Source organism: Sorex araneus, chromosome 5 (genome assembly GCF_027595985.1).
Source record: "Sorex araneus isolate mSorAra2 chromosome 5, mSorAra2.pri, whole genome shotgun sequence".
Lineage (NCBI taxonomy): Eukaryota > Metazoa > Chordata > Mammalia > Eulipotyphla > Soricidae > Sorex > Sorex araneus.
In genome coordinates this window covers 146,124,839-146,150,836 of record NC_073306.1, presented here as the reverse complement: position 1 = coordinate 146,150,836, position 25,998 = coordinate 146,124,839, and the positions used below count along the sequence as shown (strand labels likewise).

At 54.9% G+C, this 25,998-nt stretch overlaps 1 protein-coding gene across 2 annotated transcripts in view; it reads right to left on the bottom strand.

The window, feature by feature from the left end:
* STX18 (syntaxin 18) overlaps nt 1-25,998 on the bottom strand; it is a 54,712-nt gene that overhangs the window by 8,009 nt on the left and 20,705 nt on the right. The window contains exon 2 of one of the 2 annotated variants that reach the window (XM_004617420.2): nt 1,326-1,393. In XM_004617420.2, coding sequence (XP_004617477.1) covers nt 1,326-1,393 — 68 coding nt within the window. Of the gene's footprint in view, nt 1-2; nt 355-1,325; nt 1,394-25,998 lie in introns of those variants that run through there. The other variant, XM_055140240.1, reaches the window with a different exon arrangement.

Below are 25,998 nucleotides of genomic sequence, written 5' to 3'. Positions count from 1 at the left end.
ACCCGTGTCTGCTGCAGGCGGCCAGCCGGGACGGGAAGGCGCAGGCCATAGCCCGCTGGCCTGACGGATGTCAGCGCGTGGCCCCCGAGACCCCTTTCTTTTGGGGGCATGCTCCCGCACCGCCGCGAGGGCTGATGGGCAGGGCAGAGACGCAGGGGGGGAGAGCCCCCAGGCCTGCCAAGGGCAGGAGCGTCACCTGGCTCCTGCCCTCCCGGCCCCCAGCCCTCCCGGCCCAAGCTCAGACCATTTCAAACCCGGACCAGCTGATGAGCCTCCCCTCACAGCAGCCTGCAGGCGGGGGCCCAGCGCTGACTGCGGACATTCCCGGGGGGTTCACATGAAATCCCGAAAATGGCTGTCGGGGACTAAAGCCAGGGCTGGGGACAAAGGCGCATCACAAGGATCACTGCTGTGGGCACAGCGCCACCTAGTGGGCGTCTCCACCCAGAGGGAAACAGGCTTTCAGAAGCGCGGGGGGGGGGGGTCTCTGAAGGAGAAAGATCCCCCCCATGAGACAGGAAAGAGAAAGACCCCCTTCTCATCAGGCAGGGAGGAGAAAGACTCCCTTCTCATCAGGCAGGGAGGAGAAAGACCCCCTTCTCGTCAGGCAGGAAGGAGAAAGACCCCCTTCTCACCAGACAGGGAGGAGAAAGACCCCCTTCTCACCAGGCAGGGAGGAGAAAGACCCCCTTCTCACCAGACAGGGAGGAGAAAGACCCCCTTCTCGTCAGGCAGGAAGGAGAAAGACCCCCTTCTCGTCAGGCAGGAAGGAGAAAGACCCCCTTCTCACCAGACAGGGAGGAGAAAGACCCCCTTCTCACCAGACAGGGAGGAGAAAGACCCCCTTCTCGTCAGGCAGGATTGCAGAGCTGACTTACAACCACTCGGGCACAATCATTCTCTGCGGAAGACTGTATGAAGCCCCCTCGCCCCTCTTAAAATGTGGGTCATGCCCCTTATGGGCCAACTGAAGGTGGGGGGCACAATGATATTTAGAAACCTGTTTTGGGCTTGTTCAAGCTCCTGCCTCCTTGAACCAGCACCTCACCTGCCCGCCCGCCTGCCTCAGTACCCCCTTCGCTTGCTTTTCGAGCCCCCGCTGTTCTCTCCCCACTCCCTGCCCCCACCCCTCGGCCCAAATTCTGCTTCACTGAAAAAGAAAACCAGGAAGCAGAAAGAAACCTTGTTTGAGACTAGGATTCCTTCTATGTTGTGCTGGGGTGCCCAGGGCACATAAACAGCAGCCGTGGGGGTGGGGCGAGTGAGCACCCGGGTGTGAGGAACGGCCCTAGAGCCCAGCGCGGTCCAGGCGTGCGCGGACTCACCTGTAGGCATTGATGTAATCCTTCCGGTGCTCCAGGAGGAAGTCCCTCAGCTTGCCGATGTGCGAGATCTGCAGGGCAGGGAACAGCAGGTCACGCCCGAAACTGACACCTGCGATGCCAGAGCCCAGCAGGACCAGTGCGGGGGCGGCCTGGAGGCTGCGCTCCCTCGGGGAAGGCCCCGCCCCAGCCTGGGCTCGTGGGGGTCTGCAGACAGACACACAGACAGACAGAAGCCCCTCTCCCCAGGGAGGTGGGGCGAGTGACCTTGAGTCCCGGCCTGCACACCCCTTCCTCTGCGAGGCCAGGCCGACTGCACAGCATGGATCACGCAGGGGTGCCCTGGAGCAGGGACGGGAGCCTGGCGGGTGCTTACCCTCTCGCCCTCCCAAGGCCCTGTGAGCCCCTGGCAGGCTGCGGCTGGAACTGACCCCCGAGCCCCCGCCCCGACATCAGCACGTGCCTAGAGGTGGACCAGAAACCAAAGACGCGTCCTGCTCAGTCCCCAGTCCCGGCTCCAGGGCCCTGCTGGCCACCCCTCCCCTGGCCTGGGGAGGGCGCCCCCATCCCGTCCCTCCGCTGGCCCAGGCAGCTGCTGACATCCACTCCCTGTGCCCGGGAGACACGCTCAGTCCGGCAGTTCTGGCCGGGCGTCCGGGCTGGGGTCTGGCAGGAACCTGCCTGGGGGTCACAAGCTACTGCCCATCCAACCCCCGTCCCTCGGCAGGAACAACAGGAGGCCCTGGACACGGTTCCAGCTGGGGCCTGGCTCAGCGAGGACACAGCGGACCTCTAGAAGATGGGTCACTTCTCAGAGGGCGGATGGGTCACTTCTCAGAGGGCGCCTTGCTCACGACCACGGGCCATTCCTGCCCTCGAAGAGGCGGCCACTTCACCACCCGGCCACCTGCCCGCAGCACAGCGCGGGTTCCACGCAAATGCCCGGGCCAGGCAGATGTGCCCGCTCCATACCCCAGACCACCAACGCCTTAACAGACGGCGTCCAACGGGCCTCACCCAAAGGACACGTGCAGAGCCCGACAGAGTTTCAAGGAGGGGCACGTCCAGCTGAGGAGAGAAGGGAGATGCCGGCACCGGCAGCCACAGGGCCAGGCAGCATCTCTGGAGGGTTGGCCACTCGATTCAGTGCCAAGGCCCAAGGACACAACGCTGCCTGGCCCTGTGGCGCTGGGGACACGCAGGTCTCGGGGCTGGGCTGCCCGGAAGGGCACAGGGGACTGTGTGGGGTCGGTGTGCGATGTGTGGGCCCTGGCGGAGCTGGCGAAGAGGGACCGTCTGTGCCCGGGTCAACAGCCAGACGAGGCTCCAGCCGACATGTGGCCACGCAGGAGCGTGGAGAGGGGGGTCAGCGGGCCCCACCTGTCAGGCTGCCCGGAAATACGTGTCTGCTGGTCCCTGGTGCCCCAGGACCAAGCCTAGGTCCTCACCCCCAGATTCTCTGTGCTCCCCCATCCTGCTGGGGCTCAGGGTTCAGGCCAACCCCTTCTTCCAACCCCGTCTCCTCAGTACCGACGCCTTCAGGGGAGAAGGAGCCTCTGACAAACAGCTCTTGTCCTGGACATGAAGGATCAACTTCTTCCTTCCCTTCTTCCTTCCCTTCTTCCTTCCCTTCTTCCTTCCTTCCTTCCTTCCTTCCTTCCTTCCTTCCTTCCTTCCTTCCTTCCTTTCCTTTCCTTTCCTTTCCCTTCCCTTCCCTCCTTCCTTCCCCCTTCTTTCCTTCCTTCCCTCCCTCCCTCCCTCCCACCACACCGGCAGTGCTCAGGGCTTGCTCCTGGTTCTGCAGTCAGGGGTCACTCCTGGCGGTGCTACAGGACCATACGTGATGCGGGGACTGAACCAGGGTCAGCCGTGTGCAAGGCTAACGCTTTCCCTACTCAGCCCAGGAACTGATTTTCATCCCCTTCAAGAACCAGTAGGCGGCTGCAAGCCCCAGAATGGCCACCAGATGGCAGCAGCAGGCTGGTGGCGGCAGGGAGCTGTCAGCACCTCCAAACTGCCCCATTGTCCAGGGTTCCCAGGGTCAGGTCGAGGCCCAGAGCGAGTGCGTTGCTTCTCCAGGGGTGGGTGTTGTGAATGACCCTGCGCACCTTGTCGGGGGAAGCAGAATGCTGCTTCAGGCCAGGGTGATGCGCCCAGCAGGAGCGGCGGGCAGAGGGCCCAGCTGCAGGCAGTGAGTGCCCACCTACGGCTGAACACAGTGCTGGGCGTGCTCTGCATGTCCCCGGCCGACGCGCTGGGAGGGCAGGTTCCCCAGGCACCCAGTCATTCTCCTCTTCTCCATCGCGGGCGGCCTGTGGTTCAGCCAGAACCAACCTGGCCGTCCAGCCTTGCCACCTGCTGCCAAGACGGGGCACATTTCCCGAGACCGAGCACTCGCCGCGTGTCACTCCCTCATCCAAACCCTTCACCGCCACCGCCTCTGGGCGCAGCGACCCGCTGGAGCCACCAGAGAGGCGGTGACAGACCAAGGGCTGGGCCTCTCTAGCTCTGCCCTCTGGGCAGCGTGCGCTGGGCCAGCACCCCCCTTTCCAGACCCCAGCTACCCCCCGCCCCCAGCCCCCAGCACCATTGTCCTCGGGATGCAGGGCTGGCCCCTTCCTCCCGGAAGCCGCCTCAGCCTCGGGGTCAGGCCAGCCCAGAGCTGCCCGCTGACCCCCTTACTGCCTCCCGCTGCTCTGATGCCCGGCTCGCCCCGGGTTCCAGCAGAGGCCCTGTCCACTGCATGCTGACTGGTGCCCCAAGGCAGCAAACACAGAAACTCCCTGACGCTGCCCGAGTCCTCTGCAGGAAGGCCACATGCACCCAAACTGGGGCGCTGGCTCGTGGGGGCAGGAGCGTGGGGACCGCTGACCTTACTGAGGGCAGACTTCGGGGGACACAGAGTAGATCCTTCCTGAAATGGTGGGCAGTAAGTTTGGGCCAAAGGCCTTCGGGCCCTCCGCCCGCCTGTTCTTCTGATGACAACACCTCTGGGCACCTGGAAACTGCCCCTTCCCGCCCCCAGCCGGGCCGGTCATTCATCCTGAGGAACGAACGCCCCAGACAGCGCCCGTGCGCTCCTGCCGCGCCTGCTGGACCGTCTCCCCCTGTCTCAGCCTAACTTCCACTCAGGGGCGGCGCCCAGCTGCCACGACCTTCGGCCTATGTGTGGCCGCGGCTGCGCCGGGCAGACGTGCTGGAGCGTGCACACAGATGGACGCAGCCTCAAGAAGCATCAGGAGAGACAGAGACGCACGGACAGGGAGGGCCGGGGCATCTCCTGAGAAGATGGAAGCTTCCAGAGCCTGCACACTCTGCGGAAGACACAGCCTGAGTGTGTGTGAGGGCCTGGGGGCCGCTGCTCCGCGCAGGCCCCGGGGGACGGCACAGGCATGTGGGCAGCATGCTCGTGCCCAGACGGCAGGAGAGGCAGCAGCTCCGAGGGCGGCTAACGGCCCTTGAAGCCCGGCGCCACTGGCACTGAACACGCAGGCCGCTGAGTGCAGTGTGTCCCGGCCTCACCTCTGGGACAGACGCCATCTGGCGGAACCTCCCTGGGCACTGCGGGCCGAGCGCCTTCCCTCAGCTGCAGGGCTCCGGGTGCGGGCCCGGCCGGGAGTGAGCCCCGGGCCACAGGGCCCACCTCTGTCTGTCGTCCACGGGGCCGCATCCTCCCCCCCAGGGGCCACACCTGCGGCTTCCTGGAACACAGGCCCCTCAGGAGCCTCGGGCCCCTGCTTCCCAGCTGAAGGGGAGGAGTCCACGGGCGCCCCGCTTTCCTGGCCACCAGCAGTCTCCAGCACGACTCAGGGATGAAGACGGGGCTGAGCGCCGCAAGATCACGAGCCCTTCAGGTGCGACCCCCAGCCCTGTCAGGAGCGTCTAGACAACCACCCAACCGAGCAGGACTCCCCACCCGGCCGCAGGTCACAGGCCTCAGAACAGTCATACAGTGTGCACGTGTGTGCTGGGATAGTGTGTGCACATGTGTGCTGGGGTACATGTGTACATGTGTCTTGTGGTATATATGTTTGCACATGTGTGCTGGAGTACAGTGTGTGTTAGAATACAGTGTGTGCATATATGCTGGAGTGCAGTGTACACATGTGTACACATGTGCTGGAGTACAGTGCGTCTACAGGCATGTGCTGGAGTACAGTATGTGTATAGGCATGTACTGAATTGCAGTGTGTGTACAGGTGTGCTGGAGTACAGTGTGTGACTATGTGTGCTGGAATAAGTGTGTGTGTACAGGCGTGTGCTGGAATAAGTGTACAGGCACATGCTGGGGTACAGTGTGTATACAAATGCGTGCTGGGGTACCGTGTGTGTGTATAGGCATGCACTGGGGTGCAGTGTGTGGTACAGTGTGTATGTGTATAGGTGTGTGCTGAGGTATAGTGTGTGTACAGGCGTGTGCTGGCGTACAGTGTGTGGCCTCTGGGTGGAGGGTTTGGGGCCACACCTGGCAATGCGTTGGGACTCCTGCTGTTTCTTTGTCCAGAGGACCCGAGGCAGTGCCAGGCAAGCATCTTAACCTGCTACTATCTCTCCAGCCCCTGACCTTGACTTTTAAATTACAATATAAACTAACGGGGGAAAAACTGCGACGGAGGAAAGAAGTGGGAAATCTCAAATGAAACAGGCAGATCACAGCTGGCGACTGGGCCTGCGCGGTCTGCCCACTAGGTGGCGCTGCCTGCCGCGCAGCCACAGTGCCCGCGTCCAACGACAGGGCCTGCCTGGCCGACCGTGATTTGTCTCTGGAGGATATACATTTGGTTCCAGTTTCCAGTGCAAAGCTAAAGTTCTTAAGATAGGTCATGCAGATCAATTGCTCCTGTAACATGAACCTCAAAAGAGCAAGTAATATCTAAACACGAGGAGGGGGTGGCCGGCTGCGGCGGCCAGCCTGGCTACCTCTAATCGCAGCATCTGAGCGGTTCCCTGGCAGAAGGGGCTCGGCGCTGGCGGCCTGGGGTGGCGCGGCTCGCTGGGTCCTTCCAGCCCCCACGCCTTCCCTGCCCCAAATCACTCGCTCTCCTGTAGTGAGGCCAAGAGTAAGGGACCGACAAGCAGTTCCTCCCCAGGCACTGAAAAGGGGGTGGTGGCAAGATAAACAGCCTTGCCCCCACAATCAATCCCCCCAGTGGACAGAGCACAGAGGGCAGCGGGCTCCCACTGCAGTCCAGCCCCCCCCCCCCCGCCAGTGTGGCACCCTCCCCTCAGTGTGGTCTTCTTCAGAGTAAAGAGGTTTGAGACTTAAAGTCGTACACACACATGCGGAAAATATTATTTCAAAGAACAAGTTATAAAACACTCTCACACCCCTTTTTTGCTTGAAAAGATAAAAATGTAAAATGCAGTGGTTTCTAGGATTTAAAGAAATGACATCAAATTGCTAACTGCTAAGTTTTATAAGACGAGGGGTATCCTGATAAAAACAGATTGTTTCCTAAGTGTTTAAAGTAGCATAAAATAACTCACTTCGATTACAACACCCGTCAGAAAATTCTGTGTGGTCAAAGCTAGAAAAACGATGCTCAACAGTTCCGGGTTGGGAGAATCAAATTTTATCTTTCTAATCTACCTTTAAGATACACGGATTTAGACATTAAAAATGCTTAAGTCTAACCTTTAAATTTCATATTCGAAACTGAGTTTGAAAACTTTAAAAGTCAAATGAGAATGTACTACTAGAATCCCTTTGAACAGTTTCTCAGATCATTTAAAGCATTTGGAACACCAGGCAAATAAAAATTTTCTTTCTGATAACAGTGAATTTCAGTCAAGATGAAATATAAATTTGGGACCAATAAAACTGTCATCAAAATGTAACACCAGCTGCCCCCTGAACATATATGCCTTTAGGAGAAACGGTGGTATAAGGAAGAAAGGAAAGGAAACGTCACTTTTCAGTTAAACCCTTTGAAAACTCCACTGTCTGTGGTCCACGGGCCACAGCATTTGTGTCTGACTGAAGGCTGAACTTAAAGTGATAATCTTTTTACACTGATAGGTCAATGTCAAAATAAGGAGATTTAAAAATGTTCCGATTAAGGTTTTTAAATGTTATTTTAATTTATATTCTATTGCATGATCTGTTTCAATAATCAAAGAATAATTTTTTTGCCTGAAGAATTAAGAATCTCTTGCACGCTAAAACTTAATGCTTATTTTGTTAGAGAGAGAGGGAAAGAAACAGAAAAGAAACTAATTTCCTGGTAACTGGCAAGTTTGTACTTTTTAAATGGAATCTATAAAGACATATGTAATTTCTGTGTCCATAATTGGAAAGAGGAATTTTAGGGACTCCTATTAACAATCACTAAGGTTTGAAAAAAAAATTCATCTATGTTGAAGAATTTCTATTGAAGCCTAATTTTCAATTATAGCCAGAGTCTTTGTTCCACATCCACTTAAATCACCATTCCACTCTCTGAAAAATGAGTTTTTGGAGAAAAACATTATTAAATGTTCCATCTGACTTTAATAGAGTTTCCCAATTTGCTTTTGCATGTTTATTATCAAACTCTAATCATGAGCTTTCCCAAACTTATTTATACTTTGACACAAACTCCCAAAGTTTTCCCAACTTAAATCAAAACCCACAAAAACTGTGGGAAATGTTTTGCTTGAAAGATGAAAGCGAATCGGTCCAAATGTACATTTGCAATAATCCATGTTTACTTCTGCCGCTCAGCTCACAGCACTTTTAATCTCTGCCTGCAACTTCATTTTCTTGTCTCTTAAAACAAAAACACAACAAAAAGAGGGGGGCAGGCCGTTCCGCCGGCCCGCTCCGCCATGGAAACATAAACTCCTGTAATGAGCACATTCCTGGATGACCGAGTCCGACGCCCAGCACCCGGCGGGCCGCGCTCACATCCCGGCAGCCGCGCTGGAAGCCGGGCCCCCTCCTGTCAAGTTCGGGCAGTGGGGCAGGGACGGGGGACTGCTTCTGAAGCCGAGTGTCTGCTCGGGGTGGGCTTGGCAGCAACCCGCCAGCTCACAGGGTTCACAGGGGAAGGAAGGGCCCTCGGAGCAAGCCAGGCGGCGCCGGCAAACGCGGGGTCTGTGCTCAGACACAATCCCCTAAGCAGGAGAGTGACCGCGCTCCAGCCGCCGCGCACTGAATGCACCTCCCGCTCCCCAGAACCTGCACATCTTAGAGTCTGTCTGACGGCCAAGAAAGGGGCTTTCCCTGTTTTCTTTTTCACATCTGAAACGGCCCCTTGACAAGAGACCCTGGTTCTGAGCCCTGTCACACCCCGGCGTTCCCCAGCCACGGATCTCAGTTCATTTTTAAAAATGAGATCCATTTCCTGTAATTTTAGATATTTTAGAGTACAATTATTTTACATTTTTATGATGCCTTTGGGGTATCATTACAAATATTTTTATGTGTTTAAACTTAGGAAAGTAAAATTAAGTAATAGCTTCTCTTAAAGGGAGCTGTCAACTCTCTCCTGAACAAAAATCTTTGTTTTAAAGCAATCGAGAGATTTATATCCCTAGTTACCATAGAAATTAATCTTAAGCTTTAGGAAAAAATTGCATAAAATGCTCTTTATTTAATTAAAATCAGAACCACGCTCTTAGAAATAAAGACCCTCTTTTGAACAGAAAAACCTTTCCACGGAGTAGGATTGCTTGGAGTCAAGGTGGCACTCTTTGCGATTAATTAATCAAACATGTTTAATGGACTCCTCGGTGTGGGCAGAAAGTGAGAGACTTTGCTGGGAAGGATTTGCTTGGGGCACACATCTGCAGGGGAACTTGGGGAAGAAAGAAAGTGAAACTCCAAGTCCCAAACAGTCTCTGAGACCGCTGAGGCCTTCTGGGGAGAGGGCGCAGGAGGAAGAAAGGAGAAGGAAACCGCTCACAGCTATCGCCCTTCCAGCCCAGGATCCCCCAGCCCGGGGCTACAGGTCCTCCTGGCCCCTCTCCTCCTCACCCCTGTCCTTAGCGTCCCTTCTCGTCTTCGAGCGTATCCCTGCGTCTGCAGACTGTTGGTTAAAGCAGCAAACGCCTGAGACATTTTTAAAACGTCAACGCTTTCAAGGCTTATGAAATTCAAGTTTTGATGAAATCTCTGTACTACTGAATTTAATTCAATTTCATGAGATTTAAATTGTACGGCTTCAGGTTTTTCTCTGCATAATGAATAATTGTGAAAGTTAAGCCACATTCTGTTTCCATTATGCTTTTGAAAAGCCACCCATTCGGGCTTTTGTGAAAAAATGACTTGAAGGCCAAAAAGAGGTTCAGGGCTGAGTGCAGAAACCGGGGGCAGACATTAATGACCGTCCTAAAGCAAATATCGCGGTGCTACAGACAGCACGTCCCGACTACAAATGTTTCTGCTTTCACAGTCTCCAGGGGGTGGAAGGGCTGTCCGACACCGGGGTGCAGGCCTCCCTCCTCTGGGAAGCCCCCCTCTCCCTGGCCCATCCCACAGGCTACCGAGGAGTGAGAAGAAAGGCATTTGGGCTCAGCACGAGGCGCAGAATGGGCCGAAGACGATCAGAGAAGACGCTCCCCTGTGCTGGTCCATTCCCCACCCCCACCGGCCCGCCTCTGGGCTGTTTGTGCTCGAGCTGCGGGAAGGGGCGAGGGCTGGGGTTTGTTTGGATTGGAGGAAAGGAGCACGTGAAGCGCTTCGGCAGACCCCACCTTCCCCGGCAACCCCAGGCCTGGGGCAGGAGCAGCACGGATGCGGACGCTCCAACTCCTCCAAGGCGTCCCATCTGCCAGACACCACCTTGGCGCATGGCCCGAGAGGTGTCCACAGTGAGTCTGCTGGGAAGACAATCTCCTAGTTCCTTTCTTGTTTATTTTGGGTCACACCGGACAGTGCTCAGGGCGACTCCTGGCTCTGAGCTTGGGAATCACTCCTGGTGGTGCTCCGGGGACCCAGGTGTGCAAGGTAAGCGCCCTGCCTGCTGCCCACGGACCCCTACTGGGTGGGGAGACAGCGGTGGAGGCCCCTGCATCCTCTGCTTCAACACCCCCTTCCTGAGGGCACGTGTAACGTATAAGCATGCACCCTAGGGTCCCCGTGCCAACAATGACGCAAAAACCCAGCCACCTATACCCCACGTGCCCACACCCCGGGGCTCTGTGGGGGATGAGGGTTTCCAAGACGGGCAGGGGTGTAGATGTCTGCTCAGGTGCCTTCCCATCCGCCACACGGGTCCCCGGGAGCGAGTGGGGTTCCCAGCCATGCCCCTCCCAGCTGCACTTGGAGGTGACTCGGCTACCCTGCCTGGCCCAGCATGAGTCTCCAGGACAAGGCGTTGGCCCAGTGCCCGCCTCATGCCCCCCTCCACAGCCACCGGGCAGGGCTCACTCACAAAGTGGGGGATGCTAATGGCACACACTGCTCATCCCTGCCAACGCCCTGCACTCAGGCCGTGAATGGCAGAGCACTTGGGAGCGGGTGAGGGGGTCTCTGCGGGACCTGCACCCAGGGCATGCAGGAGCGGGGGAGGGGGCTTCTACAGGACTCACACCCAGGGCACCCAGGAGCGGGTGAGGGGGTCTCTGCAGGACCAGCTGTCCTGGCAGGTGGGCACGGAGCGGCTCAGGAAGAGACACGAGACCTTGCATTTAGGCACCGCGCAAGCTGCGGCGTGGCTGCTGCTGAGATGGGGGCTGATGTCTGCCTCAGTTTCCTCACGGTGAGGCGGCATGCGGGTGAGATGGGTCCATGCCAGCCAAGGGGCAGCGCAGGGGCATGGCAGGGTGCGTGGGCCGGGAGGAGTCCTGTGAGCCACCAGGCGGATGCGCCCACAGAAGACAGGGCAGGCTCTCTCTGGCCCACCACTCGTGTCCTGGTGGCCCCCAGGCCTGCTGCGGGGAGAACCTGCACCCACCCAGCTCCCCTCATGCCCACGCCTGCATCTTAAACCGGAAGAACACTGGCATCCACCTTCAGGCAAGGCCACGCTGCTGGCTCCTGGGTTTTAGTTTAAGGAGCTTCCCCCAGTGCACCCGAGGAAAGGCATGGAGGGACAGAAGACGGGACTGCAGAGACAGAACTCGGCACAGCGAGGAGCCACACACGCGCATGCATGCACACACAGGCCACACACACACATGAACACATACATGCACAGGCCACACAAACACACAAGCCACCCAGACACACACAGGCCACACACATACACACATGCACACATATATGCACAGGCAACACGCACACACATAGTCCACACAGACACATGCACAGACCACACACACATACAGACATACACGCACAAGCCACACACGCACAGGCCACATGCACACACATGCATAGGGCACATGCACACACATGCATAGGCCACATGTGCACACACACATAGGCCACATGCACACACACAGGCCACACAGATACATGCATAGGCCACACACAGAGACCACACATACACAGGCCATACAGACACATGCATAGGCCACACTTGCACACCTGCACAGACCATGCACTCACTGAGGCCACATGTTCAGGTAATCACATATAGGTACACACATAGGCCCACTCACACCAACAGGTCATGTGCACATATGCTGACCACACACACATACACACACACACACACACACACACACACACACACACACTACTCTGAATCCATGCGCATCGGAAATCCTGGAATGGTAATCGAGAAAGAACATCTGTGACCTCTGATTATGCCATTTTTATCCTAGACTTGAATTACATTTCCTTAAATAATTGGACCTTTATCAAGATTCTTGTCAGAGACTCAAACACAAGATTTCTTCCTGCTGGCGGGTTTCTCTGCAGACCCAAGAGAAGGAAGGCAAATGGCAATAGGGCCTGCGGACACTGCACCCCGGGGGGTCCACAGGGCCTGCGGACACTGCATCCGGGGGGCCCAGCAGAGCCCCGAGCGCCCCGACAACCCTCTCTGCCATGCAGGTGCTGCCCATCTTGGTGCCAGGAGCCCGTGTCCACAGCTCTTGTCCACCGGCTATGAGCCGAGAGGGTCTCCTGAGGCTGCCGTGCTCAGCTGCCCACTGTACCCCTCCCACAAGTCCTGCAGACCGCGCAGAGGCCTTACTACAGTCCCTGCCTGCAGCCCAGCCCCCTCCTGCCTCACTCGGGCCCGACGTCTGCTCAGTGACCCTGGACCCGCAGCCAGTGGTCGCCATGTCCAGGAGGAGCCGGCTGGGAGCTCCTGGGTCGAGTAGCACAGGCCTGCATGGGCACGATCCATGTGCAGGGAGGGGTGGGGCAGGGGTCACGGGCACTGGGAGCCCAGCACAGTGCATGGCCAGGGACAGAGTCAGCTCATGGGGGTACTGAGACATCCCCGCAGGGGTCCCGGTGACAGGGGACACACACGCTGGTCCCGTGGGTCCCGGTGACAGGGGACACACACGCTGGCCCGGCGGTATGGACACGGGAGGGCTCCCTGGGATGGGTTTAGGGGACACCACTTCTGATTTTACCGTCACAGGCTGAATTCCTCAGGTGGCTGGACAGTACCACTCTGACTTCTAATTTGATTTATAAAGCACCACTAGTGGATAAAGAGCGGGGTCGGGGAGGGGGGGTGTCAAATGGCAGGAAAAACACCCAGTTAGTTAGAGAGGGTCCTAAAACAGCCAGTGGCCTTCATCGCCAATGACTAATAAACTCAACGTCTTAGGGCGGCACCCCTCACACCCAGAGTTCCATCAGCTCTCACGCCAGCACATTCTCCTCCCAGTTTACCCCCGAGAACATGGGGCAAAGGGAGGCCAAACACTGCGCCTGGCACTCAGTAGCCCACCCTCGCTCTCGGCCCTCACCCCCCACGCTCAAGGGCTCGAGCTGCCGATGAGGAACGTGCCCCGATGCCCACAGCGGCCCTGGGGGCCGAGGGCGCCTGCTGGGGCTCAGCCAAACCGAGGTGCCAGGAGCTGCTGCGCTGGGCAGGGGCGCTTCTCCAGGCTCCCTGCAGGGAGGGAAGCCCCGAGACGGGGCAGTGACGCCGGCCAGCCCGCGAAATCCCTTCCCGTCACCCTTTCCCAGAAAAGGGAAGGAATCCTGGCTGCGGTCGCCCCAGCACTCGGTCACCAGAAAACGTACGTAACGTCCTTTCAGGGAGTCTCAGTATCTGGATCTTCCCCCCTTTTCTGAATCAGTTTTCTCTGGAGGGAACTACTCAGAGGAAGATCCAAAAGGCAAACAGAACTGAAGTGACTGTACAGACAGACCCCGGCACCGGGCCCAGTGAGACGCGAGTGGCGGGCACAGGCCTGCGTGGCCATGCTGCTCGCCCAGAGAGGGGGACGCCTCGGGCAGTGCTGTGCTTGTGGGCAAGCCACAGGCTCCATCCAGTACCAGGCCCCAACGTCTCTCCCAGGGAACGGCCGTGCGGCGCCAGCTCGCGTCGGGACAGTCTCAGGTAAGCGCCGCTCGCGGGCATCACTCGGCACTCCGGGTACCGAGAGGGAGGCGCCCCCGCGACAGGGCAGAGCCAAGCGGCCAGGCCGCAGGAGGTGGCGATGCTTCACACAGAGGGAGACACGGCGGGCGGCAACCGCCCCCTCCGAAGGACTGTGGGGAGAGACAGCAGAGAGCACAGGGCCAGCGGGCCCCAACTCAGGCCCAGGGGACACAGGACAGAGTCCCTAGAGGCCATGCGGGGCCGAGCCAAGAGCCAAGCTGCCGCTGGCGAGCAGGAGATAACCACGGGCCACCATGGAGATTGTGAGATAAGCACTTCAGAAAAGCGCCCCAGTGCCTCACACACGGCCCTTGAAGGAGCTTGTCTTTTAAATTAAAAACAGTAGCTTTATTAACGCACAACCGCAGCCCTTAAGCCTCACCTTGTGGACTGGAAAGCCGTAATTGTAACGTGGAATGAGACCAACTGAAATCAACATACGAAATTTGATGTAAGTAAATACCTCTTTTTTTTTCCTAGGGGGCAGAATAAAACGTATGAAATTACAGCAGTAAGAAGTTATTAATTTGAAATTACAAAGTGGAATGGAGGACTTCAAAACCAGTCACAGATTTTTCACAGAGCCTGGAGAGCTGAGTGCCACTGCACACCACCACACCCAGCAGACACGGCCCACGGGGGTTCCGCTGGAGCCGGACACGGGCACTCCTCAGGGGAGAGTGAGCCTGATTTAACGACGAAACCCGAACCCACGAGACCAGAACTGCACGAAGGGCTCTCGACGGCAGAACCCTCCGGCAAGCAGCTTCCTGAAGACCTCCACCAGCAAAGCGTCGCTCGGCTACGGAAGAGACTGAGTGTCCTTTCCAAGGCCGGAGAGCCAGCGGGGATGTGCACACTTTCCAAGCGAAGGTCTTCCCCAAATAAGGCAAGCGCTGATGGAAACGGCGGTTCAGCCCATGTCACTGTCGAGGGCGACCCCGGACCCGACCTTCACGGGGACCCGAGTCAGGAGGCTGATTTAGCATTCTATCCTCGAGGGGACCAGGGAGTGTGTTTTGCGACCAGAAAGAAATATTGCCTTTTCAACTACATTTTAAATGGCTTCTTCTGGTAACCATAATTCCTGCTTATAGCAGAGAGTTTGTGAATATGTAAGGGGAAAAATAAAATCCAATCCGTAATAATACCACCACCTAAAAATAAACTCCTAACACTCTGGTGCAGTATTATCTACTTTATGCAAAAATATCCTTTATATAATTGGAACCACATTACATGAACTAGTCTTGTAGTCTACTTATTTTAACTAGTGCCGTAATATGTACTGCTTATGTAATCAAAAAATTTTAATTATTTTAATGAACACAACGCACTTCAACATTCACGTTTCCCATAATTTGGTTCTTTTTCTACTGTAGGCCAAGTCGCAAGGCTGCAACGCACATGTTTGTACTACGCCGCCCCGGAGGCCTGTGAGACTCCTTCAAGGCTGGAAAGAGAAATCACAAGGTAGAAAGAGGCATTTGAGGATCTTGATGCCTATTGCCAAACTGTTTCCCAGACCGGGGGGCTGGGGGTGGGCCGGCGGGAACGGGGCTCCTCTACCCAGGCAAGGCATGCCCTGGGCAGCCGTTCCCACGACCATGTGCTGGGGGGGCTGGGGGCCTCACAGCACGGCATGGAGTGAGGCTTCAGGGTCCTCGGCTGGGTTCCAGGGCTCACCTGCTCTGTCCTCATGCAGGACGCCTGGCCCGTGGCTTCTCAGGAGACTAAATGGTGACCTATTCCCTTCCAGCCACTGGGCTGCTATTCAATCTCTGTCTGTTGGGGCAAATCACGAACAATAACTCTGCAAATTGGAAATACTTAAATACAATTGCCATACTGTTTTAGAAACAGAAAGATAACATTCACTTCTGGTATTTAAATACATAACCGAGTTTCTGATTCTCGATTCAAGGCTCCATAAAACTAGATGCCACAGCTGGAAGTTCTGATTCAGAATTAGGGCTTCACAGAAAACCAGATGCTCTATCGCAGATAAGGTTTCCTGGAGAAGTGTAGCATTTTAAGAGGGCATTGAAAATCTGTGTTCGATTTTCTGCAGCAAACAGAAACCTCCAGGATACGACCAAGCGTTAAGAATCTGCACATTAACAGAAGGACGCAGCAGCCAATCTGCGGCCGGGCGGGCGGCATGCAGGCCTCACTTCCTAGAGGTGCCGGACCCGTGCCTGCCCTGCACCTCCGAGCAGTCCCAGTCCGAAGGATAGGAACAAAGGGCAGAACGATGTGTTAATCCTGAGAAAATTACTTAGGACAGAAAGTGCCCAAATATTCCCAGCGCACCCCTGCTTACTGGAAAGCAGTGAGTGGCCTTCGAGAATGTGCCCGGGAAGCCGAGGCCGACTCAGGGAGGAACGGCACACCGCCGAGCCGGAAACTGCCCTGAGAAAGAACCTTTCTATTCTGGAGGAGTGAGTCCGAAGCATGCAATATGATTCAGGAGAAAAATAATTTCCCTTGTGTTTTGCAAAGGAAACTGAAAAAGGCTGGAGGCTGATTTTCACACAAAACTGACCGGGACTCAGCCCAAGAGGAAGAGCAGTGCTTGCCCTCTGAGGTGCTCCTAAGGGCGCCTGGGCGGGACGCCCTCCTGCCACCTGTGACTGGGGAGGGCCCTCCACCAATGCAGGGACGTCAGTCTAGGGCCTGGCCTCCCCTGCAGGCTGCCTGCCCTCCTGCTCTTGCCCACGCTCTGCGGGGCCCCAGGCGTCCACTATAGAGAGGCATCGCTGTGATGAGGGGCCAGCCAAGGGGCCCCCAGTGAATGGAGGAGATAAGGGGCTTATCAGCTGCAGAATTTTTTTTTTTAAACAAGTTCTGATAACAGCTTTGACACTGGGAGGATCTGCAGAGTCAAACGAAACTGCTTCCATTCTCATTCCCTGAGTTCTTCTGTCTTAGGAAGTGAAAGCTAATGATGCTGTTGGTAGTAAGCCCTGACACAGGTGTGAGAAACAGTAGGACTCGGTCCCTTGCACGTGAAGCAGCAGGGTGTGGGGGCAGGGAGCAAGCCAGCTATTCCCTGGGAGGTCTGCAAATGAAGGCATGCTTTACGTTTTAATCCATGTCTGACACCAACACATGCGAAGGTAACCGAACAGGGGGCCCCAGCACAGGGCTCAGGAGTAGAGCACCTGCTCACATGCGAGGCCCCGGGTTCAGTCCCCACCACTGCAGAAACCCTGGATGAATACCTCAACAGGTAACAACCACACTTTTTTGGTAAGAGCAAAAATTCAATCTTTGTTTGCCAATTTACATGGCAACTTTTGTTGCTTACGAGTCTGGTCAATAAGGGGTTTTTAGGCACAAACATCTGAGTATGAGTGTGTGGGGGAAGGGAAGCAGCAGCAAAGGAGGGGCCCAAACTCGTGACCACAGAAAGACTTTTCAGAGTTCTGTTGTGCACTGTACAATGGTGGGTATCGGTGACAGTGCTCAGATTGCATAGATCCACTTAAAATCGTGATTTAAAGTTTCATTTATTTAAAAAAAAAAAAGAAAAGATCTTTACATTCTTTTTTCTTACTTCGGGCCACCGCCATAGGTGCGCTACACTCAGGAAGTACTCCTGGCTGTACTCAGGAGTGGCTCCTGGCCAGGGCCACCGCCATGCAGGACAAGCTCCCTATCTGCTGTACTATCTCCCCAGCCCCTGGACGACATTCTCAGGAGAAGGGAACTCACTCAATCAGGCGCGTGAACCGCATGTACTGGGCAGGGAGCTCCCAAGTGATGCTCCTGGTGATTCTTGTCAACTGCGCCACCTAGGGCTGCTTGGGGGGCTGTCAGGCATGCAACTGGTGATGGGGATGATGGAGAGGAGCCCCCCGCCTCGCGCACAGGCGTCCTCAAGGGCAGCCTTCACCCTGTCATTTCCAGGCACTCTCACTGTCCCCAAACCCGACCCCACCCGCCACAGCAGAACTTCCTCTCCGGTCACTGTCACCTCAGAGGCTCAGCAGCAAGGCTGTGGCTCTCCAACAGTGCTCACAGAAAGGGCATGCCCTCCCATGCCCACGCAGGCCTCGCACCCCACTCCTGAGGATGCACCTCACACCAAAACCCGCACCCTATGTCTGGAGCAGGTCTGGCTCTCAGTGCCCCAAATGGATCCCCTACCCCCAATACACACAGGTACACACACACATACACACAAGCACACACAGAGGCACACACACACAGAGGCTCACACATGCACATACACAGGCACACACACATACACGCACAAACATACACAGGCACATACACTCAAACACACACACACTCGCAACCACAATACATGCACACACACACACGTGCGCCCACACACACACACAAGAGGGGAGCGGCCCTGTGCCCCTGCGACAGAAGATGGCCTGGTACGGAGGAAGGAAGCAGGGGACATTCACTGGCCTGAGTGAGGGTCCTGGCACCCCACGATGAGAGGAGGTGTCCAGGAGGACACAGCCTCTCACCTGCCCAGAAGCGCAGAGGGAAGAAGTGCAGGTCTTGACTGGGAAATTGTTCCATCCCAAGCGGAGGAACAGACACATACATGCACACACAGAAAGAGAAAAACGCCACTGTCCAGAGAGTAGAAGGGTCAGTCTGCAGTGTATTAAGAATAAGATTAGGAGGCTGGACAGACAGCACAGAGATATACCTCTGGCGCCAAGTAAGTTCATTCATCGGCCATGATCCAGAGACTCACAAGTAAATCCCAAAAGGGGTCAACAGGCTGCAGAGATGCTTCTGGACTCCAATGTCACCATCCAGCTAAAAATTTAACTCCAGCTGTATCACCCATTCAAAATTTTTGAATTCCAGGAGTGTGCAGCCACAAATGTGGCCACGCGACATCACTGATAAACCAGGAGCAGCACACCACACTGAGTAGGGTAAGTAGAAGGCAAGCACTCTCGAGCAACAAGATATAAACACACAAGGCTTAACCTATAATGACACGATAGTAATCTCTTATACAAGGGCTTAATGGCTCCATGGTAAGATACAACAATCTTCACACACTTTCTTCCACAGAAACATTTTTTGATCATTTTTAGCAAATTATTTATAACAAGCAATACAAAATAAATTATTTAAGAGCTGCCATAGGGGTAAGCGTGAGACGTGGTTGGGATAACTGGTAGTAATGGTGGGAAGGTGCAATGGTGGTGGGAGTGGTGTTGGAATACTGAATGTAGCAAATCATCATGAACAACTTTATAAAATTAAAATAATAATAAAACCCAGGTGGCCGGCAAGGTCAGCACCAGCCTAGGTGGCATCCATATCTGGGCAGGGGCATTTAGGCTCAACACAGGGTCATCACAGCAGTGCCCTGGCAGAAACCTGGCTAAAGAAATGCCTACAGATGCACCCGATCGACTTCTGCTTGGCGCACAGCCGGAATGACTGTGGCAGGTCTGCTTCTGTCTTCGCTAGTCCTGCAGCCTCTTGCACTGCCTCTCCACACCCCCACGGCAGCTGTGCTGGAAGGAAGCCACCCACCTCCTTAACTCACAAGAACTGCCACATCTGCAGAAAACCTGGAGGGCTTCCTGGTGTCCCTGCCACTGTCACAAGTGCAAAGGGCCTTGGGCTAACGATGTGACTGCATGTGAGCAAAGAGCGACCGAGTCTCAGCACTAGGTGACAGATCCCCAAATGCCAACGTCATTCTTTTCCCTCTCCTTCCTTCTTTCATGGTGCTGAGGAGGGAAGCTCCGTGCCTGGCCACTGAGCCACAGCCCTGATTCCGGGACACTGGAACACCAACAAGGAGCTGCTGGCTCCTGGCAGAAACGGCACCAGGGCTCTGCCTGGAACCTCGGCAGGACGACATGACGTCATAACCAATGCCGATAAACTCCAGGAGATGATGAGGAAGTCAGGGAAGGAAATGCTGGGGAAGTGTGGGTGAAGGAACTCCCAGCCCGACAGGAAGACAGGAGTCCCGCCTGCGTGATGAAGCCAGCGCCCTCCCACTCACACAGACGGCAGGTGGGAATCAGGGGGAGAGGAGTCAGGCTGAATGGAAATCGGGGAGGGGCTAGAGCACTGATCAGAGAGTCCGGGGCCAGATTTGAGGTGTTTATCATTAACAATGAATGTGTGTTGGGCTGGAAAGACTCTATTGTGGGGAGGGTGTCTGCTTCGCACACAGCTGAGCTGGGTTCCATCTGCAGTGTCCCAGTGGTCCCCGAGCCCTCCATGAGTGACCCCGGGTGCAGAGGCAGAAGTACGGCTCCTCCCCAAACACCAGCGACAGTGAATGTGCAGGCAGCCCCCCTCTGCTGCTCACCCCGAACTTCCCGTGCAACCAGTGGGGTGGGAGCTATGGTTCTCCCCAGCAGAAACTCAACCCCCCTGCCCCAGGCCAGGGCTGGTGGGTACGAGAGGGGTCCCGGGTTACTGTGCAGAGTGGAATAACTGGGTTCAGACCAGGTTGGGGCCTGGCTATGGCCAGCGGCAAAGCCTTGCACGGGCACACAATGCCCTGGGTTCAATTCCCAGCACGTCAGTGGCCCCAGGGAGCCACTGGGAGCAGAAGGGATCTGGGTGGCCGCGGTGCCGCCCACAGTGGGAAACTCAGGCTCACTAGCAAAGGCCCACTGCCACCCCGAGCCACATTCCCCTCTGCCGCGGGGATTACTTGGGGCCTGGGCAGAGGACTTCTGGACACTGTAGTGTGTCGGCCGGTGCCCAGGGCCTCTCCCCGCTTGACAACCCAGGGCATCCCCAGGCATCGCTAGATGTGCCATGCAGAGGGGCGGGGCAGTGACCAGGGCAGGGCAGCTCAGCCCAGCTGTTCCAGAAACAGACACAGAACTTAGAACCTTTCCAGCCCACCCCGGACTCCTCAGCCGACTTGCTCTGAATCTTGGCTGTACCTCTCCCTGCAGATACCACCACTAGCTCTCAAGCTTTGTCCGTGAGCACTGAACAAAGAGCAATTCCCCTGCCCTCATGCGAAGGCGGGATTCTGAATGGTAAATTGGAGGCTGGGGCCTACCCCTGGTCAGTCTGTGTGGGACTCAGCAAATAGGCATCCCTCACCAGCAGCGACGCTGCATGGATCTCCCATCACACGCTGGGCCTAAGAGTCAGGTTCTCGGGAGCATCTGGGTGCACAAGGAGAGCATCACTGGTTGTGGCTGTGTGGGCGGGTGGGACCTATGAGCCTGACGCTTGCCCACTCGCCACTGAAGCGTCCCATAGTGGAGATGTGGGTGAGCACCGCAGTAGCTGCCCGGCGCCTTTCAGGGGTGCTGTGATTACCGGGGAACTCCTGGGCCCCCATTACTACACCACACACACATATACACACACTCTCAGTGCGACAAAGGGCTAACAGCTGTGTGTTTTGTGGGGCCACTAACAACACCGACTTTTAACACATGACTATGCCCCCTAAGCCCACGGAAGACAGGGACTGAACACCCACGTCCGCATCTGCATACAAACAAAAAGCCCATGTGTTCGCCTTGGAACTTTCCTTTTTTTTTTTTTTTTTTGGTTTTTGGGTCACACCCGGCGATGCACAGGGGTTACTCCTGGCTCTTCACTCAGGAATTAGCCCTGGCGGTGCTCAGGGGACCATATGGGGTGCTGGGATTAGAACCCGGGTCGGCCGCGTGCAAGGCAAACGCCTTACCCGCTGTGCTATCACTCCAGCCCCTCGCCTTGGAACTTTCCAACTGGCCTCCAGAACCCAACCTAGGAATAAGATAATATACGACCACACACAAACACATCCTATTCTCCATGCAATGGAGGACTAAGCCTAAGTTTAAAGTTAATTCTTCCCCCAAAGATTAAGGGGAGATGGGGAACAGAAACTTTAAAAAAATTTTTAATTAATTTTAATGTAGACAAAAGCCAGAACTGTTGATACAATTCTAAAGTTGAAGTTACTTAGCTATCAAAGCTCCAATATTAAAATCAATAAGTAAAAAATAAAATTTAGAAAAATCAAATATTAAGAAATCAATTTTTTAATGTAAAAATTGTTATATCACAGCAAGGTTGTTCAGTCCATGTCTGAGGATGTACTAAACGGTTTGTTGCAGCGCCTTCTGTGTCACTGTTTTTGTTGAGTTTGGTTGACTTCTGTCACCTTCCATCTAACTCCGTGTTTGGCCAGGTGCAGACTTCAGGACCCATGGTCTGGGCCTCAGGAGGTGGGTGTGTGCCCGGTGTCTGGGAGTGCTGGGGGCACCCTGACCCGACACCAGAGCCCAGCCTGCGCATGGGGCCCGGCTTTTCCGCAGTCTGGCTCTCTGCACGAGTGGACTGGGCACGGGGCAGGCTGCCGGGCCTCTGCAGGGCAGGGCTCAGCCCGGCCTCCTCCCGAGACTGCCCCAGAGTTTCAGCTGCGGGCACCGGTGTGGGCACAGAAACTTGTAACCTGTTCTGGCGTGAGTGAGTAAACCCCAGAACCAGTGCTGGGAGGGAAGGGCAGGGGCCAGCGTGGAGCGCAGCGGCCGGCCGGGTTCCCACTGCGTCCCACTCAAGCCCAGCCGGGCCCAGATGCTGAGAAAGCACCTGCACAGGCACCAGCCCGCAGGGGCATCTCAGTGCTTGGGGGTTTCTGGGCACTCTCTGGCGCCCAGGGGGCGGTCACCCTCCAAGCACACACAGGTCTGCCTCCGGGCAGCCCCCTCCTCCCCGAGCCCGCACCCTCGGCCCCTGCGGCGGTCACACGCCCCAAACTCCTCCAGCTGCTCCCAGAAGCAAAGCTGGCGGCCTCTGCTCACTCCAGACCCGTCCTACGGCCCAGAGCCGAGAGGCCTCTGGACACGGGTCAAGCCTGAGCGTGCGTTCACTCCCAGCCAGACTGCTCCCAGTGCCTATGCGGCGCCCCCGCCCCAGGAAGGCCCTCCCCAGCGCCCACTGCACAGCAGGGAGCACTGAGCACACAGGGCAGAGGCCGGTAGGTGGGCCCACGCTGCGGACAGACCAGGAGGGCCCACACACTGACAGCCTTGCTTTTCTGCCACCCAACCAGCGCTTTTAAAATCGAGTGATGACAAGTTTAGCATTTCAGCATTTCATCCCGGCTGAAACCCACACACGGAAGGGTCTGCACCCTGGCAGTAAAGAGATGAGGGTCATTTCAGGACCAGCCGCGACGTCACCCACACCTCACCGCCGTGTCCTACAGGTCCCGAAGGCACAGACATCAGCCTTATGCAGTGCTGACAGCCTGATGGTCCAGGAAGAATGTGACTCAAGTGACAAGGCCCTGCTCTACACCCCTGTCCCGCCATTCGGGAGCTTCTGACTTAGTCGACTTAACTCCGTTTCTCCAAAGCTAAGAGCTCTGGCTCTCTTCCCTGGCCAGACAGGCTTCCGGAAAGGACTGTGAGAACCAAGAGAAGCTGCGTCGCAAATGGGAACGTTTCTGAGAACCCTCAGCCCTTATCCCCAGACTTCCACTTCACCTGCCCCACAGCACCACAGCCCCGGCACATCAGAGAACGGTCCTCCGAGGGGAACAGGGCGCCTGGCTAGTCCCCGCGTGGAAGTGTCGATCTACCCAGGCATGGCTCAGAGCAGTGAGGTCCTGAGGTCAGAACCACCTGAGGTAACTGACTGCCCAGGCAGGGGAACTGCATGGCTGCAGAAATCAGGTCTCCTGGTAGGATGGCCCAAGGGGAGGCTGCTCGGGAGAGGGGCTCGGCTGACTCGGGAAGGGCTTGGATCAGGTGACCGAGTCAGGAAGAGAGGACGAAGCCGAGTGGACAGCACATGCACGGCTCAGTCAGCTGCAACCAAGAGTGCTGCAGGCTGGACCAGCTGGACCTGCAGGACCGGCAGGACACAGGGTCCAGTGAGCACTGGAACTGAAGGCACAGGAAGGAATCGGGAAGCAGGAACTATGAGAAACACGGGCACTGCAGGGCCATGAAGGAGGCACATGCAGCCATGTAACACAGCAGACGCAGGAGGACGCAGGAGGACAGGGGCCATTTCGCGGGCTGAGACCCCAGCCCACCTCACTCGCATGCTGGGCACCCCGACCCAGAGTGTGCGCGAGCAACTAAAGGGCGCGACCCGTCACGGTGGCAGAAGCGAGCCCTACCAGAAACAGCAGTGAAAGCGAGAGTGAGGGAGAAGAGCTGAGGGGCTCCTCGGAGAGGAGACTCGGGCTGGGCACCCTAGGGAGCAGGGACAGGAAGGGGGTCAGGGCGGCCGAGGGCCACACCGTGGAGACAGGAAGCCCTGGTGTCTGCTCTCCTTCCTGACTACCATTCCCGTCGGCCCCAGAAAGCAGGGTCAAGGGCAGGCTAAGATACTGCATGTCAGCACCACACACACACAAACACTCAAGCAACCACACGAAACAACTTCCTCCCTTATGACAAAGTTCCCAAAATGGCCCAAGGATGGTGGGACCCAAGTAAAAACCAGTTTCCAGAAAGAACACAGCATCCTGGGATGGTCCTCAAGTTTCTGGAGGAATTCCTGGTCTAATAGGCAATGATCATATCCAATAACTATCTCAAAACATTTGTTCCTAATGCTAATTGAAATGGAAATGACTTGAATACTAAATAATGAGGGCGGGGGAGAGAGTTGACTAATGCATAAACACTCCAAAAACTGTGGGCATCTTTTGTTCACTCGAGTTTTCAGAAAACCCTGCACGGCTCTGGTTCCTGGATGAAGCTGAATTATTTCCAACTAGTTGTGGCTGTTCATGTGAATTCTTACTCGAAAAGTCACCAGATCATAAACTGATTTTATGGAGAGAAAAGGCCTGAAATGGCTTCTGACTACTGTCCTCTGTATCTTACAATGGGGACCAGACGGGTAAGCAGATGCAATAAAACTGTATGGAAAAAAAAGAGACATGGGATAAAAGAGAAAAAGATTTATTTTAGCAGTCTACGTGTTTTTAAAAATATAAAGCAAACTGAAAGTTACCTTATAGTTTTCTCAATTTGAGAGAACAAAATTATTTTTGCTTCATTAAAAAAAAAAATTTAGTCTGGCAGCATTTAACATTTTAAAGGTTACTTAAAAAAATACTACTCATGGGTACTATCCCCTCCCCCACCACGCAGTCCTTTCTCCGGTGCAAATTATTGATTTGCAGACTAAAAGTAAGAAAACAACTGACTATGGCATAAGCCACTGTCCATACAAAAGCCTTTGTGATGAGAAAGGCAGTCTCTCCAATCTAAGAAGGTGAAACACCAAGTAGCAAAAACGAATCCTTTAAGAACTATCAAACCAAACAAAAAATAAAATTAGATATAAATTCAAGTTTTAGACTGTGGTCAATTGAGGTCTAGACAAAACCCTATGTTTGTTCACTGCCTGGTCTCCAGTCTGCTCCAAGTTTGAAAAGGTAATTGAACACAGTCTATAATTACTGGATTAGACACAGATGGGCTCTGTACATTTCAGGGGGAAAAAGCACTGTTTTGATTCATTTTATGATTGCCTGTAAGGTCAGACTTTTCAAAATGTACTTTCATCTGTTAAATGGTTTCTCAAATTCCCTGGGGTATATCTTCAATAACTGTGATGTTTTAAGCAATTTGGGCCTATCAGATCCTGTCTTTGAATCTAACTAGCTGCCCATTTTCTAGTATTATAAATGTGCATGTGGGTTAATTGCTACATCTCTTACAGAGTTTCTGAAGTTGCAGTCTGGGGAGGGGGTAGAGACTGAGAAATTGTGCCCCTTTCCAACAGGAGTTGGTCATACTCAAGGAGATTTTCACATTACAAAAAATGTTATCTAGTAATAAATGATTTCATGTTCTCCAAAGTCCACAGCATTTTCTAACCAATTCAAGTAAAAAGTGGAAACAAGAAGCACCAAGATTTTGAATCAAAAGTTGTAAGCAAAGTAAATTTAGATTTCTTGCAACTGGCTGATTTATAAAACATGAACATAAATTTGATTATAATCTCTGCATTTTTATTGAATAATTACAAATGATCCCGAAAGCTTGTTGTCTGGGCTAGCAGGCACACACACAAATAAAAACTATGTCCTCATCTAAAATAAAACCCTCTAAAAATAGCGTTCTATATCACATACAATAATAATGATGTCGTTATAAAGCAACATATTAGAAATTCATAGTGGAAAATAATACCTAACATGGAGAAAGCAGGCTTTGGCCTTCAGTACAAGGCCTATCTAATTTCCAAATAGTTCATACGAAAACAGTTTATTCCATAGAGCAAGATGCAAAATTTTT